A 16943-nucleotide genomic window follows, 5' to 3' on the forward strand; every position below is an offset into this window, starting at 1 on the left:
AATTAGATTTTAGATCTTCATTATTCCGGGAGAAAGAGATGAACCAATGTTGTCCAGGAGACTAGAAGTGCCTCTCAAAATTGAATTCTCAAAGAACTAGTGAAGGCTGAACACAATTGATCACACCGAATAAAAGGGAGGAAGCTTAAGGCGAAGAGCTCTGATAAAATATGGTTCTGTGTGAACATGTTGCTCCCAATCACCTATTTAAAGATGATGTATGGTTAACATTGCTCTGACCAAAGTAAAGGGAAAAAATAAGGATTGGTCCCTAAAACTCAATTTCCGCCAAGTAGCTATATAATTGAAGATTGAATTTATTGTAAGTGAGAATCATCTGAGAAACTATGAGTATAGAAATAACAATGTTAAATGTTAAAAATTACGTATCAGTCTGGGAAATGTTTTTGTTAGACATTTTTCAGTGTCAAGTATCAGGCATGCAAGAGTAACAGCAAGTAACAGTCTAGGTAAACAATAGACCTGATGACTAATTGATTGAACATTTAGTAATGCAAAGACATCTTATAGAATGGACTAGAAGCCAGGAGGGGAATGGAGTCTAGCTATATAAACATGCTTAAAGTTGATATTGGAAAAATAAGTTACATATTCTAAGAAAAGATATGCAAAATCCTTAAGAGATGACCTTAAAGAGAAGAGAAAAAAAGCAACAAAAAGAACAAACACAAGTTAGGGGCACAGGATCTTAATTGGTGCCCAGTCTTAAAAGATGTTCTGAATCTAGGAAGCCAAAACTATCTCTTTTTTTTTTAGGAGATGATCCATCATTCAATGGTGGATGTGTTTCAGCAGACTTCATCTGGCCTCAGTGGGTCTGGATGAAGAAGTCCCTCTTCTACCCTCACCAGGCAATTTTTTAAGAAATATGCTATTTGCCTTGGTAGGGAGAAGAAGCAGGAACTTTCCTTTTTTTGAATGGGATACTCTCCTGCTCAAAATTTAAGAAACTAATGCTCAAGTTTGAAATGGGTATCCTGCAATATTATTGAGAACTGATCTTGTCTCTGTACAATCATGTGCACTGATAAATTTTTGATTTTTTTTTTTTGAGGAAAAAAAAAAGTTCCAGGTACCACCTAGAGTCTACCTGGTAACCAGACAGGTAGCCTTCTCTTGGCACACTCTACATTTCCATATACTCTATGCAAAGCTTCAGGACAATGGAGAGTGCACATGCCAGGCCAAAAAAAAAAAAAAAAAAAAAAAAAAGGTTATTTCTAGAGATATCTGGTAAACCAAATAAATATATGTGTGATTAAATAGGAGTTGGATTTTTATTTGGAAATTATTATGCAGCAACTGGTTAGATTATCTTGGGTTGAAAGACAAGTTTTATCAATAAAGTCTTATTCATAATTCCTACGAAGCAACAATGAACACAGAGAAAGGAGAATAAATTTGTCATTGACCGTTGACCTTCCTTAGATAAAAACAATGTCAAAAGTGACATCTGCCTGGCAAATCATTATTAGTAAGTCTTTGCACATAATATATTTGGAGACATTTCTTCCCTTGCATGGTGTACCAGCTGTGGTCAGCATCTTTGACATTGAATTTCTGTGGTATTTTTCACATACAAAATAAACTGGATTTAGACAGTCCTTGTATTATGTTGCTTGAATTTATGTGTCAAGCAAATTCTATTTTCATTACTTTTCTGTTTTGAAGCATATTTATTTGCACAGTAGTACCAACAATTGATAGCACTCTTACAGTGTCAGGAGTCCTGTGATTACAAAATAAAAAATTTTGATGACCAGGAAAATGTGATCAATTACCAGATCTCAACAAAAGTGACACTAGTCAGATACTTTAAATTTCAAGCCAATGAGATGGACAAATGATGGCCTTGTACAAAGTAAAATGTAAAAGTCTTATTACAGGTCAAAGCTCATTTAAAAGAGTAATTAGGGACCCCTGGGTGGCTCAGTGGTTGAGCGCCTGCCTTCAACCCAGGGCATGATCCTAGAGAACTGGGATCGAGTCCCACGTCGGGCTCCCTGCATGGAGCCTGCTTCTCCCTCTGCCTGTGCCTCTACCTCTGTGTGTGTGTCTTTCATGAATAAGTAAATAAAATCTTTAAAAAAAAAAGAGTAATTAATAAATCACTCAAGGAGATATAGCAAAAGCTATTACACAAATTTCAGACTTGGTAGGACTTTCAGTAAATTTTGTAAAAATAAAATAATAATTCTGAACAATGGGAGCATAGATGATTAGAAATTCATTAAGGGACATCTGTGTGGCTCATTTGGTTGAGCATCTTATTCTTGGCTTCAGCTCAAGTCATGATCTCAGGGTCCTGGAATTGATCCCCACATTAGGCTCCTTGCTCAGCACAGAGTCTGCTTGAGGGTTCTCTCCCTGTCCTCTCCCTCTACTCTCTTTCACTGTCTCTCAAATAATAAATAAGTCTTTAAAAAAATTCATTAAGGGAACCCTGGGTGGTGTAGCGGTTTAGCGCCTGCCTTTGGCCCAGGGCGCGATCCTGGAGACCCGGGATCGAGTCCCACGTCGGGCTCCCGGTGAATGGGGCCTGCTTCTCCCTCTGCCTGTGTCTCTGCCTCTCTCTCTCTCTCTCTCTGTGACTATCATAAATTAAAAAAAAAAAAAAAAAAAAAAAAGATTGTTCTCAAGGGATACAACCATGCCCCTCCTTTGATAATGACATTATAAGGGCTTGTTTGATCTGAAAAAGTTTTTTCAAGTGTGTTTTTTTACACTATATTTACTGGTATTCAGCTTTCTCAGTTGCTTACTTCTACTGAATCTCTATCAGAAACATTGGATCCTTAGACCATGAAACTAAATTCAATTTTTTTTTTTTTTTTGGATACCTCTGTGTAGGGATTATTCCAGTTATATCATGCAATGGTGAACAAGTCAAAGGCTCTGTCCTCAAACAGCTTACAGCATCATAGGAGAGAAGAATGTAAAAAGCAGTATATCTTTCAGTTGGGTCTTCTGGGTTGTTATTGTCATTTTGTCCCCCTTATCAAGATCTGCATGATCATGTATCTGCATCACTGGACATTTGATACCCACTACTTTCCTAATTCTAAATTTCCCCTCACCCTGCCACATTATGTTTTTGCTTTTAAAAAATATCATTCTCAGGCACCTTCACTGTAATTTACTTCTCTGTGTTCTTTTATATATATATATATTTTTTTTTTCGGATTTAGTTTTGGGAATCATCTCTTCTTAGTGGCATAGGCTTCATTGCTAATCTCACTATTCCCAAGATTTCATAATCACTAGGGTGCTAATAGCTTTTAAAGCTATATTTTCACTATTTGTGTATACTCCCCAGTTTCCGATGTCCATTTTCAATGGCCTGTAGATATTGTCTGATTTTTTCAAAGGTATTTTTAACTCCACATATCTTAATCAGATTCATTTTCCTGGAAATGTGCTATTCTTTCTGTTTTTCCCAAGTTGACAAAATAGTACCATTCTTTCCACACCCTCTCAGATTGGTCTCCTTGGCATCACTCACTAGTCTCTATAACTATCCATAGTTCCCTTATCAAATCCTTACTTACCCATCCTTCAAAGCCTGGTTGTGGTTTTTCATATCCCCAATTCATCATCCTGTGGTTCTGGTAGCATTTAACCTTTCCATAGAGCCTTTACTTTTAAATATCTAAATATCTGTACACATCATTCTTCATGATATTCAAATGCTTAAGAGGCAGAAAAGATGTTTCATTCACCTTTGGATCCTTCACGGGAATTTGCACAGAGTAAATGCTCAACAAAAGGTTATTGAACTCAATGAATTCTCATAGTAGTCCAAATTTCCTGTTCATTGTATAAAGTTTTCAGCTATGACTGCTATGACCTTTTGCTACAAATGCTGGGTTGGTGAAATGCAGCCTCATACTGAATAAAAACAATGGGCATAATTCAAGGCTAGGCACTATGGCTCATAGGAATGTAACCTCAGAGAAGCATACCACTCTCAGATCATATGTGGGTCCCCTGATTACCTCATCAGCATAGATGGTAAGCATTGTAGAGCAGAAATACTTTTTTTTAGAAATAAAATTTTTAAAAATATATCTTACAATAGAAATTAATGAGTAGATAGTTTTTAAGCAGCAAGATACTCTTCTACTATCTTTTATTACCAAAACATTTTCTAGCACTCATCACAGTTTCGTCTGAACACCCATGATAAAAAAATTCAGGTTTTTTTCAAGATTATCATATTTAAGTAGTTGAAAATCTATCTAAAGGAAGCAATTAAATTTGCATGTCTATCAAACATATTCTCATTTTGTAATAAACTTATAATTCTACTTCCCAGAAAGTAATGAGAAGGTAGGCAAAATAATGAGAATAATGTCAAAAAAAAAAAAACAACACAAAATCAACCTGCATAAATTAAGTAAAAATTTATCAGAAATGAGATTTAAAAACAAGGCAACCTACTGTCTATATTTCAGCTAGGAATGTGAGATAAAGACAAATATCCATGAACTTAACTTGAATCTTAAAATAGAAATCACAAAAACAATTTGCAACCACAACACAAGGAATGTATTAGTTTTTTCTTTAAAGCATAGGAATGCATTAGTTTTGCAAAAATAAAACTCATCTACTCCAATCTCCTGTAATCTAGTCTAATCATCTACTCAATGTAAGTAATATAATTGGTCTTCTGAAAAGAAATAACAATAACTTCAAAAGATTATTTATAGGTCCTTACTAAGTTTGAAAGGCCTTATTTAAAACATAAGTATTTTTATTAATTATCCATATTTATAAGCAGAGAGAGAACAGAGACATAAAATTAATCTGTTCTATAGTTTCAGCCTGCATTTAGTTTGCACTACCAATTTCATCACTGATAAATTGTAGAGTTTTTGAAGTAATTATGTTTAGCAACAACAACCACCAAAGGAAGATAAAAGAAAAAAAAACAATTAGTTGATAAGAAAATTTAAACAAATAATTTCACTTTATTTAGCTTAACATGAAGCCTGATCAATTTCATAATTATTTTTAAGTGATGTAGAGAATGTGTCGGTAGAGTAAGAGCATATGATGCAGACACCATTTCAAGGCCTTCTTTCAGTGCAAGATATTATTTATAATGGAAAAATTTCAGTAAGTGCCTTTAAAATCATTTCATCTGTATAATTTTCCTCTCCCTTTTCTGTACTTCACACTGCTCTAAACTTTTCAAGTGAGTTTTCTCCTTTTCACATTATAGTAAATGTGTTGAAATCAAGGTTGTATCTCCTCAACATAAGGACTTGCACCAGCAGGGCAGAGACTCTTCCTCGTTCACTTCAACTTCCTCAGAGAGCCTCAGTCATATTTTATTTTCAACACATGTTTGTTGAACCAAATGAATAACTGCAGATTTGTCAATATATAATTACCACATTAGACAAGAGCCAGGAATAATATTATTCCACCTTCCTTTACTTAAGATGAAAGAAAGAAAGAAAGAAAGAAAGAAAGAAAGAAAGAAAGAAAGAAAGAAAAAAGAAAGAAAGAAAGAAAGAAAGAAAGAAAGAAAGAAAGAAAGAAAGAAAGAAAGAGAAAGAAAGAAAGAAAGAAAGAAAGAAAGAAAGAAAGAAAGAAAGAAGAAAAAGAAAGAAAGAAAGAAAGAAAGAAGAAAAAGAAAGAAAAGAAAGAAAGAAAGAAGAAAGAAAGAAAGAAAGAAAGAAAGAAAGAAAGAAAGAAAGAAAGAAAGAAAGAAAGAAAGAAAGAAAGAAGAAAAATCCCTGCAGTAGAAGAGGTAACAGTAGGGAGTGTTTTATCCTCAAAGAGGAATATTGCAGTAAAACAGTTTCTCAATAAGTGGACTAACCTCTGACGCTGAGTGCTAACTAAACTTTAAGAGATGAGTTCTAGTGTTTCTTTACCACATAAAAGATGGTTAAGAGTGTTGTCATATTTCAGCAACACTATTTTTTTTAGACATATCTCTAGAAAAACCTCAGAGAAGAAATGGAAGTATATAGAGTCTATCGGCCAAAAAAGAATGCAAAAAATATGGAGATAATACCCTAACTAAATAAGGAGCTAACCATAGAATGCATTATCTTACAAGTGTGCTGAAATTCAGATAAGCAAATGATTTGAGAGTCTGGAGGCAACAAAGCCACTAACTGACCCTGCAAGTCACTTTGAGATTTGATGAGAGCTCATTCTGTCCTCAAATGTCATAAGGGTTCAGCAAAATGATCTAGTTTTAAAGGACCAAATTAGAATAAAAGGGTAATATGGCCACACATTTTATCAGTGTTAATTATTAATACTGAGATTAAAAAAGAAAGGGCTGAGGGTTCGGTAAGCATACTAATTGGAGACTTTTTCAGCTTGTTTTCCCTGTCAGTGTGAATATTTTACAGTGATTCAAAGGGAAATATATACCTGAAGAGTATGCATTCAACTAGAACCCTGAGTATAAATATAAAAACATTAAAAAAGTGAGAAAAGAATAAACGAAGGTAATGGTGTCTCCCCACCTTGAATGACAGCACAAAGAGTAGGGTTGATTTGATCCAGAAGATAGACTCTTCTTTTCCCTTCAGTTTAGATCCTCGATATATTTAAACATATTTGTTACTGGGTGCTACCCCATGATGCCACCCAAAAAGGAGAAATTGACTAATTGGTATCCAAAGTGAGAATACAGTTCCTACCGCTAATTTTGGAATGGCTACCTTTCTGAAACTAAACACTTTTATGATGTTTTCATCACTGTTACTAGGTTATGTCAAATCTACCTGAAGTTAATGACAAAATTACTTATCATTACTAGTTGAATATAGTAAATAATTCTATCATCAATTAATATGGTGAAATTATTGCTACTCGTTTTTTATCTATAAATCGTTAGGTGCTATTATTTCATTTAGTTGTTTCCCCAATGATATGCGTTAGTAAAAGTGGGGCTAAGAGAGGTCAGAAAGTTGTCCTGCTAGTAAGAAGAATAACCAGGAATCAAACCAACGTCTTTGGATTTCAAAGCCTGCTTTTTAAACCACTATATTCTGTCCACAATACTGCCTCTTCTATAGGATAGTATCTTTTTTTTTTGGATTCTTTCAGAGTGTTCTGCTCGTGGACTGGAAGACTGCTACAGCTCACATTCTGACTGGAGACAAGCGCTCTAATTACTTTCTATCTCTAATCCCCATGAAGAAGCAGAAGTGAGGAAAGCCCTCTGGAAGTGGGGACATGTGGCCTTGGGAATGCTTAGGAAGCACAAGGCCATTTCACAGTTGGCTAGAAAAGTAGAAAATGGAGTCTATATGCCATGCTGAAAAGCAGAACCATAGAAATGAATCCTTTTCAGGGTATGTTAGTCTCTTCCTGGAGAAATTAAAAAAAAAAAAAAAAAAGCATTTGCAGGGCACTTATCCTGAGGTATTACACTTATACCGTGAACAAGTGTTTGAGCATCTTTGGAAAGATGAAAGACACAATCTTGCTACCTAATTCAATCTAAATGCCAACAGTACAAACCCATAATGACTAATGGCAGGACCTTAAAAGTGACTGTTGGAAATTGGGTAGGTGGGAGGAAAGTAGAGAGAGAGCACCCTCCATCCCACACAAAATTTGAGTTTTGTCTCCATTCTCATTACTCTTGGTCATATAAAAATGGTGCTTCATTTCCAATTGATATTTCAATTATATTTTTATTTCTGAAAGGAGTGTGAAAAGTCTATGGCAGAGACAAAAATGGGTTCATGATACCATGTTTTAACCCTCAAAAAAAAAGCTTACTCTAAGCACTACTGAATGTGGAATGAGGAAAATGAATAAAATGAATAAAACAATGATCAAGCCTAACACATACTTCTGAAAATGTACGAATTGGGGGGCTCAGAAATATGAGTGTATAAAAATCAAAATTATCTTTTAAATATCTGAGAAAATCAATAGACATAAAAGTAACTAGGCATTTAGAGTGGCCAAATTTTTTACCTCATTTAACTTTTTAAAATTTGCCTTACAGATCAACTACTGTTTTCCAATTTTAATTTATTTCTATATTATACCATTTGGAAGTTTATGTAGAGGAAAATATAGACTGTTTTCTACCCTTTGTTCATTTTTACTGTGGCCAAAGTTTACTCTGTCAAACAAGAAAATAAATATGCTTATTCTATTGTGAGATCACTTAATTACAATTAATGTTTTTGAAAGGCATTACACCCAGGGCCAGATCAAATCTATAGACTGCTCATGGTGTAACTTGAAGGGGGCTCCAAAACTATCTCCCACATGGCTTGCTGGGTGCCAACCATTTTCTCCACCTCACCAGAAATCACACAACTTCATTCAGTCCACTTCTTATATCATACATGCATTATTTACTACTCAAGTGTACATATGTTTTGCGGATTGCAAGGAATGCCTAGAATTAATAATAATGTCTAGAATTAATGTGTGCACATTAACACATATTATCAAATTCATTCGCTATCTCATTAATAGACCCAAAGTTCTCTTTCTGATTTGGAGAGTAGAATATATAGGAAAAATTGGATATAAAGAGAAAATCACTGATTGTTGGATCTGAATAAAATTTTAGTTAAGAGCATTAACTGCCTTATAGATGATTAGAAGCAGATCCAGAAGGAGTAAGTGACCTACCCAATCCCAATGGCAAAATTGGGATTGAAGGGCAAGTGGGCTGTTTCTTATATTTGAGTTGTTAAACACTATATATGGTTACATGATACATAGCAAAGCCAAACTGGACTTGCAAAGGTAATTCAGGGGGTGACTGAGAAGAATAAGTAGACTATGGCATGAACTCAAAGGCCAAGATAAACACTGACAATAGAACTAAAGAAACTGTTAAACACCACTCCAAGAAAAAATCTGAAGACAACTGCATGATGTAGACAAGGGCAAGTTCTTGCATAGTCAATTTATGCCCTTAATGTGATGATGGTGTTAAGCTTAATATTTGGTTTTTACCTGAATTATAAACTCATCGCAGTAGGTTTCAATAATTTTAACATTTTCATTATCAAATATTCTATCATTATTCAACTTCCTACCATGAACAAGTAATTTAAAATATCTCTTTGGGTCAGGTTATGATCTCAGGGCTGTGAGATTTAGCTCTACATCAGGCTCCATGCATAGCATGGATCCTGCTTAAAATTCTATCTTTCCCTCTCCCTGTGCCCCTCTCTCTATAATAAATAATAAAATAAAATATCTAATCCCATTAGGTGTATCTTATTGAAATAATAAATAACCAAGTTCCCCAATCTTATCAAAGAATCAACACAAAATCATAATATTGATAAGAATTAATGAAGAACAAAGAAAAAATATTAGTGATCTTTTTCATGAATAAATGTTTGATTCATAAAAAAATTCTTAAAATATTTTTTTAATGAGATCATTTCCATTACTGCTTTCCAGAAACCCATGGATGTAAGTACCCAGATCTGAAATTATGAAAATGGTGGGACTCATTCCAACGATTAGTTTCAAGTTTCATGAAATTATGTTGATGCTTACAATGTATTCTTTTTCCTAAATTAATAAGAGAATAAAATATCATTCATCATCTGGCAGTAAGGTGGGTTGGAATGTAGGATAAGGTTGATTATAAAGCTTATTAATCCACAGGCCCTAATTATGGAATTGTGTTTATTATGCTCGAGTATAGGAAGCAAATAAAGCTTTTGTAAAACATAAGTGCATTTCACTGCTTATCTACTTAAATTTTCCTTTTAGTTATTTTAGTTATTTTTAGTTACTTCTTTACTACAGAGTCTGTGACAACTTATTTTTATCATTAGCTGTTCTAACGTATACCCAGGTAGCATTGTGACATTGGGATGTTATATTATTGTACTGAAAATTACCTTCTAAACTTTACAATGGAAGTTAATCCAAAAATCAGTTATAACTGCATTGTTTCACACAGGTTAAAATTCAAAGAAAATATTTGAGGTAATAATAATTAGGAACTAGTACAGCATCCAAAATGGTATTTTCATGGAAAATCCAGTACAAATCCTGATTAAAACCTAACCAAGCAAAACGCTGCAGATTACCTGGATTCCAATTAAATGTGACAAATGAATACTTGACAAGTTTCAATTCCAATTCTATTTATGTCAGAATGATCCATTAATATTGAAGATGAAATTACCAGAATTCAAGCAATACAATTGTACTTTATGGCTAGATAGTAGTCTGAAAACTTGGACCCAACAAAACTTATTCAAATGTCAATTGCTACATTTGGATCACCCAAAGTGAATCACATCCCCTTCTGTCATTACCTATAGATTAGGGCTAACATGAATCACAGCTAGCAGATGACAAATGATTATATAAAACTGAATTTCAAGTGTCAGTCACATACAAAATCAGAAAAATCAGTTCTATTATAATAGTCTTTGCTGTTGACAAGACTGAAAACATGATTATCAAAAATAACTAAAAGCCTTATTTGGGAAATGCTTCTCAGTAAACTTTCTAATTTCCTAATGAGCTCACCTATTAAGTTTACCATGTATGTTTTCCTAAAAAGTAACCAATATGCATTTGTCATATATAATTATGTTTATAACTCATCATTTCTGACTTATTTTAAAAGTGCTGAATCCCCTCTAACTCAAAAAAAAAGAAAAAATAACATTAAAATGTGATTATAATGTCAATGATACAAAGTCCTTTCTGTTAATATAGCTGACAACCAAAAATAAAGCCTTAATTATACTTTACATTGTTTATTGTGAGATAAATAGTTTTTAAAAACACAAATAAAATCATATTAAATCATTAAAAGGTATAGGAATGTCCTTAAATTAGATCAATCTTGCCTTCCTAGGGGTGTGTGTGTGTGTGTGTGTGTGTGTGTGTAATATTATTATACTATTTTAACTTTTACTTTGGGGCAAAGAATTTCAAACATATTTGCTTTAGAAATATATTCATGACCAATGCAATTCATTCCAAATTTTTAAACAGATACTAAAAAGCTTAATTCTTAAAAACCACATCAAACTCCCATCCACATATGCATACACCACCATACACACAAATAAGCATGCCTTTATAGCCATAGGGCAAAATGCCATTTGAACTCTGGATTATTAATTAATAGGGATTTCAATCATCAGACCCTGATATCACATCCTCTCACCCAGATAACAATGTGGAAAAATAATTATTTAACATGATTTAGTTTAGCCATAATTTCACTTGAGGTCATTTATAATATATTACTCTCTAAGGTTGGATTTTAATATTCATAGGTAAACTTCAAGAAAAAAAATCAGACTTTTCCTGCATTAATATGCTCTATTTGCATACCATCACTAAAGAAACTGTATATAACAGAACGGTAGAATGTGTTATTTCATTTAAGGGACAGGACAGTGAAAGACAAATCCATTTCGAGTTTTCACTAGAGATAAAATGTGTGCAATTCTCCTTCCTATACAACTGAGTCTCTTTTTATACTTGAGATAATAATAATAAAATTAGTATGAACTTTACCATTCCATTATTTCACACAAACCTACTCCTCAGGCATTTCCTTATAACCTGAAATCCAAAAAACACATCATTTAATTGTTTCGGGGATCATAAACAAATGTGAAAAGATTTATAAATACTGTTTGCAGTCTAACTTTATAACTTAAAAGGAAGTGTACAGGAGGCCAATTGTTGTGGTCCTCATGAGAATCATTTCACAACAGGATAAGAACATAAGTACTAAAATTGGCTTTCTTCTCTTCCCCTTGCACAAAAATGAGGGAAAAAAAATCACAACATATACTTAAATGAGAGGGGAGTTATAATGGTATTTACAATATATTTTTGGAGAGTAAGATAATACTGTTCTCCTCGTTTGACTCCATTTCAGCTATACTCGAAAGGAGAAGTTCGAAATGCTTTAATAAATACCTAGGAAAAGAAAGAGCTGGGTATTCTTACTGCCATTCCCTTTCACTAAGCCTGGACAATCGCAGTGGAAGAAATAGTTGCATGACAAAAATGAACAGAAGAAACCAATAACACAAGACCTTTCTCAGTTGCTGTTGTTTAGGTATTATGAATTCATTTAGGGTTTTGTTGTTGTTGTTTTGTTTTGTTTTTCATAGCAGGTACTACTCTGATTTATTGGGCAATGTGTTTATTTCTGATCAGGCTGTTTTAAAATGATGATGCAAGTTTGGTGAATTTTATCTCTATAGTTATGTTCCTTTAGTTGGCATTTCTGTCCTTTAGCAACTATTTATTTATTTATTTATTTTAGATGAACTTGTTTTAGTGTCAGCTGTTTTATTCGGGTTTTAGACGGACCCTCGCGAGTCTACTCCTGATGGCTCGCTAGCGTGATTCTGTGTGTGGATGCTGTGTTTGCCCCTACCATTTTCCATATGCTCTGCCTCACCAACACTGCCATCCGGCGTGGTCCTCTCATAGTTGTCCTCTGGGAGTGGAAGGGCACCCAGCCTTGGCCCTGATGAGCTCTTACTGCTTGGTGTCTCTGACTCCTCCAGCCCGCTGTCATAGCAACTCTGCAGTGACCCCTGATGTGGGTCCTGAGGCTGACTCACAACAGAAAACGTCACTCTACGAAATGGCTGCAAAAGAAAAGATTCTGAATGTCACTAAAATATAAGACTGTAAACGATCTTATCAAAAAAACACATCAATTACATACAGTATCAAGGACTACTGATGACTAATACAATACCAAATGCTTAGAGGATGCTGAAAGCGAGGCAGTTAACTGCATTATCTGTGGCAAGGCCTGGAACTGTGATTTCAGTATGGAAAAAACCCAAAAATTCCCCCTCTGAGACAGAGATAAGAAAACAGCAATTTCCACTCAAACACCCATTGAAGCCAATGTTAGTACCATATATTCAACCATTTTCTATCCTGTAGTCTTCGCTTCAAATAGACTCTCTAAAACAAGTGTCACTGATTTCAGGAGGCAGTAAATATGGATGTCATCTTTGTTAAGAATTCATTTTTTAAAGACTTGAGCTTTAAAAACTTTGTCTGGATGCGATAATGGTGTTCAAATAAATGTCCGTACAGTTGACTTAAGCTATTAAAGGTACAACTGATAAACAGGAATGTAGATGCAGTGCTAGGAAACAGGAATATATTTCTTACTTTATTCATATGAAAAATATTACCCTTGACCTTGAAATTGAAAGGGTGGTATTAAAATAACAGATAAAAGTTTCTTTCACCAGGGAGTAGAAAATAAACCAAAAAGCATACTTGTATGCACTTACTATGACTGTTTATATTCAAAAACAAAGAGTTACATCATGTACTGTCTTTAAGTTCTATCTTCAAACTGTTGCCTATTCTTAACCAGTTGGGTTTCACAAATTGCTGTGATACTGAAGTTGGCTGCACTGAAGATTTACTATGTATGGAATTTACAGATTATTGCAGCTACAGAATAAATTAAATAAATTTAAAACTTTAGACTCACTAAGGGAACCAATGTCATGCATTGATCATGCTACATACGTAGTATTTGGGGGAAAATACAAAAAGATTCTGCAATATTTGTCTGAGATTTTTCTTGGTGATAATTATATCCATTAAAAACACTTGGATGATTCAAAAAAAAATGCCATATGTATTTTTTAAATCTATAATTCAGATTGGTTCTTTTTAATATAAGGCATAAAACTAATGTTGCCAGAAAATAGTGAGAAAGCTAAAATAGTGCATTTTTATAACTTGAATACTAATGGTACAAATTACTAGTCGTAACTGGGACCAGTCTGTTTTTTAAAGTGTTAAGGATAATCTACACAGGCAGGCTATTAAAGGGAAAGCTAAGAAGATTTATGGAATCTCCCCCAAATTTATAAACTGGTGCTGCTAGAGAAAAATACACGCTTCTGCAAATCTTCCTTTTATTTTGTTTCAGAAGACTGGTCAGGGATAATGTCCACTTTTGGGATTTCTAACTCAGTACCTTACCCTCCATGTACTTATTTGGCATGTACAGTCTTTATAAAATCCTATCACTTATTCTAGTTCAAAATCAAACTTCTAAAACCACTGAATCATCGTAAAAGGAAAATATTTAAAGCATATTCTCTTCTTTATAATGTTTCACTGAATTGGAGGTGCAAATAGTATACACATCATGGTCCCAAATTTACTGGCGATAAATTCTAGAAACATGACTGTTATTTCACTTATAATTCTCACATTTGTTTACAATAGTATGATGTTTCATACATAGATAAGGAAGTATAGAAATCAGTTTGTGTTTACTATGCTTTATCTTATGTGCATATATTTTTAATTTTTTCCCTATTTATCACTCCCAGCATATTATCTGTATTTCTTCAGTCTCACCTCGGAAACAAGGCTGCTGATAGTTTTCCTAAAACCACATTGTTCTGCCCAAAGAAGATACTCAGTAAATACCATTGAACAATGAGCTTTAAATAACAATGCTGAATCTAGGAAAGAACTCCAATGGTCATTCAGACATATCACTTCAAGACATAGCAATGGTTTAATATATATATGAACATATTCTTTATATATACATATACAAAGAAAGAGACAGAAAGCAGGGTCACATCCTGTCCTTGATTCTACGTCAGTAATTCTCAAATCTTTTAGAATCAGTCTTCATTAACCCAAGAGGAAAGATCAAAAGGAAGACAGAAATACATAATTTGTACTAATAAATTGACAAAGGAAAGTATATAAGAAATTATGAGAAATGTTCTGATATAAAAATAGAAAAGAGGGTGATGTTTAGGTGAAAGTAGTAAACTTAGAATCTATAGTCAAAAATGCTGGTTCCACCAGAAGTTGTCATAGGACAGCACAGAGGTGATTCATCCATTGGAAGGTCATCGTCGTTAATCTTAAAATCTCTAAAATCTGGAGAATAATTCTATGAGATTACAGTAAATAATGTAAAAGATCGATTTGTCAATTTAAGGGGAAATGGAGCAAGTGGGGACAGACTACTATTTTTTTTTCAGACTACTAATTTTTAAAGCATGACATAAGAGAGAAGTAGGATTGCGGTTAAAAGAAAGAGATTTGCATAAAGAGTTCTATTTAAAAAAAAGAGTTCTATTTATTTATGCTTATTTGTATCTTTCTTCATTGTTATTGAAAACATTTGCTTTAAGATAAATATTTGAAGACACAAGCAAAAAGCCTCATAACATAAGGTGCACTGGGAATGAATGAAATCAGAGAAGATAAAAGAATTAAGAGAGAAATTAAAAATAAAATTATAAAGGTAAGGTAAACAGTAAAACGTTGAGTAATTGCATGCATGGTGTGTGTGTGTGTGTGTGTGTGTGTGTGTGTAATGAGAAAAAAATGGTATGTTAGAAATAATAAGAAAGGAAAGGATTTTATTCCAAACCACCCTCTAGATTTCCTCTCGGTTGACCTCAGAGAAGTTAGCTGACCTTTGGTTCTTGTGCCGTAGGCTCAAGGTCTATAAAATGGAGCTAATAATACTTGCCCCTCACTAACTTAAAGTCTCTGAGAAATAATGAGATAGTTTATAAAAAGAGCCTTAAGCTCCCTCAAAGACATATACTATAAAAGGTATCATACCTCAGGCCACAGCTATATAACTAGAGCGATATGTCCCATTATGTTTTTTTTTTTCTTATGTTTGTGGTTTTTGTTGTCATCATTGTTGTTTTTAATATAGAGCTGGCTCAGTAATTCACAAAGTTTCTATATGGAATTTTTAAAATTCGTATGAGATTTCAGACCTAAATCTGTTAATGCGGTGCTTTGATTGTTCTACATGCAAGTTATTTGTAAAGCAAATATGTGCATACAGTGACGTCAATTTTTCAAAAAGCATTTGAATCTAATCATCTGTTGGGCATGACTATCTCTACAGTCACTTATTTTGGATTGTCATTTATCAACAATGTTTTGTCCCCATTATGAAACAGAGGAGAGTTTCACTTGAAGACACACCCCACTATAGGGACTTCTCAGATATTTTAGAGGTTGTTACAAATATATTCAAAGGTAGCTTCAAATAATATACAATTCCTGGGGCATTAAATGTATCTTCATTGTCATCCTAATCTCCAGCGGACAGAAGTACATTCAAATTGGCTTCTGTATGTTGACAAATTGAACACCAATAAAAAATAAATTTATTAAAAAAAAGTCCTACAAATAAATAAATAAATAGATAAATAAATAAATAAATAAATAAATAAATAAATTCCTACAGACTTAGGGATGCCTGGCTGGCTCAGTGGTTGAGCACCTGCAGAGCGTGATCCTGGAGGTCTGGGATCGAGTCTCACATCGGGCTTCCCTCTTCTCTGTGTCTGCCTGCTTCTCCCTCTGCCTGTGTCTCTGCCTCTCTCTCTCTCTGTGTCTCTCATGAATAAATAAATAAAGTCTTAAAAAAAAAAAGTCCTACAGACTTAGAATAAGCACTCTCCATTCTTGTATAATTGTATGCATCTTATTTTCTGAAAATTTGGAGGTCACATGGGAAATAGGCAGAAGTGTTGATGGGGAGGTCTTCTATCTTCTATTTGTCTGCTGAGGAGAGCCCAAGATGGGTGCCCCTTTTCTTCTCTCCCCCATTCATTGGAAATGCTCCTGAGCTTCTGTTTTAAGAGATGGATGAGTGCAGTGAACATTTCTACATGAAATTAATCTCACAGACTGGAAAAGACAAACACAGCAAATAAGTATTTAAGTTGGGTGCTGTGGGGTACACAATGCAGTATATTCAATCAATGCATTTGCTCACTAAGATTTTTGATACTTTTTTTCCCCTGGAACTGTGAACAGAGGCAAAAACTGATAGATCAGTACATTTAGGATTAGGAGAAAGATAGCCTGCTGGATGAGGAAGGGAGCTAGACTATATCTTAGTTATAGAATAAGGCTTATAATCT

The 16943-nt window shown here is 33.9% G+C and overlaps 1 protein-coding gene across 17 annotated transcripts in view; it reads right to left on the reverse strand.

Moving 5' to 3' along the window:
• PCDH7 (protocadherin 7) overlaps positions 1–16943 on the reverse strand; it is a 417583-nt gene that overhangs the window by 209915 nt on the left and 190725 nt on the right. For 6 of the 17 annotated variants that reach the window (XM_072808157.1, XM_072808209.1, XM_072808155.1 and 3 more), the window contains one exon: positions 12434–12626. The exons of 1 other annotated variant lie outside the window; for it this stretch is intronic. In XM_072808157.1, the coding sequence (XP_072664258.1) occupies positions 12434–12626 (193 nt within the window). Of the gene's footprint in view, positions 1–12409; positions 12627–16943 lie in introns of all 17 variants that reach the window. 10 more of the 17 variants (XM_072808156.1, XM_072808205.1, XM_072808154.1 and 7 more) reach the window with 2 other exon arrangements.

This window comes from Canis lupus, chromosome 2 (genome assembly GCF_048164855.1).
Source record: "Canis lupus baileyi chromosome 2, mCanLup2.hap1, whole genome shotgun sequence".
NCBI lineage: Eukaryota > Metazoa > Chordata > Mammalia > Carnivora > Canidae > Canis > Canis lupus.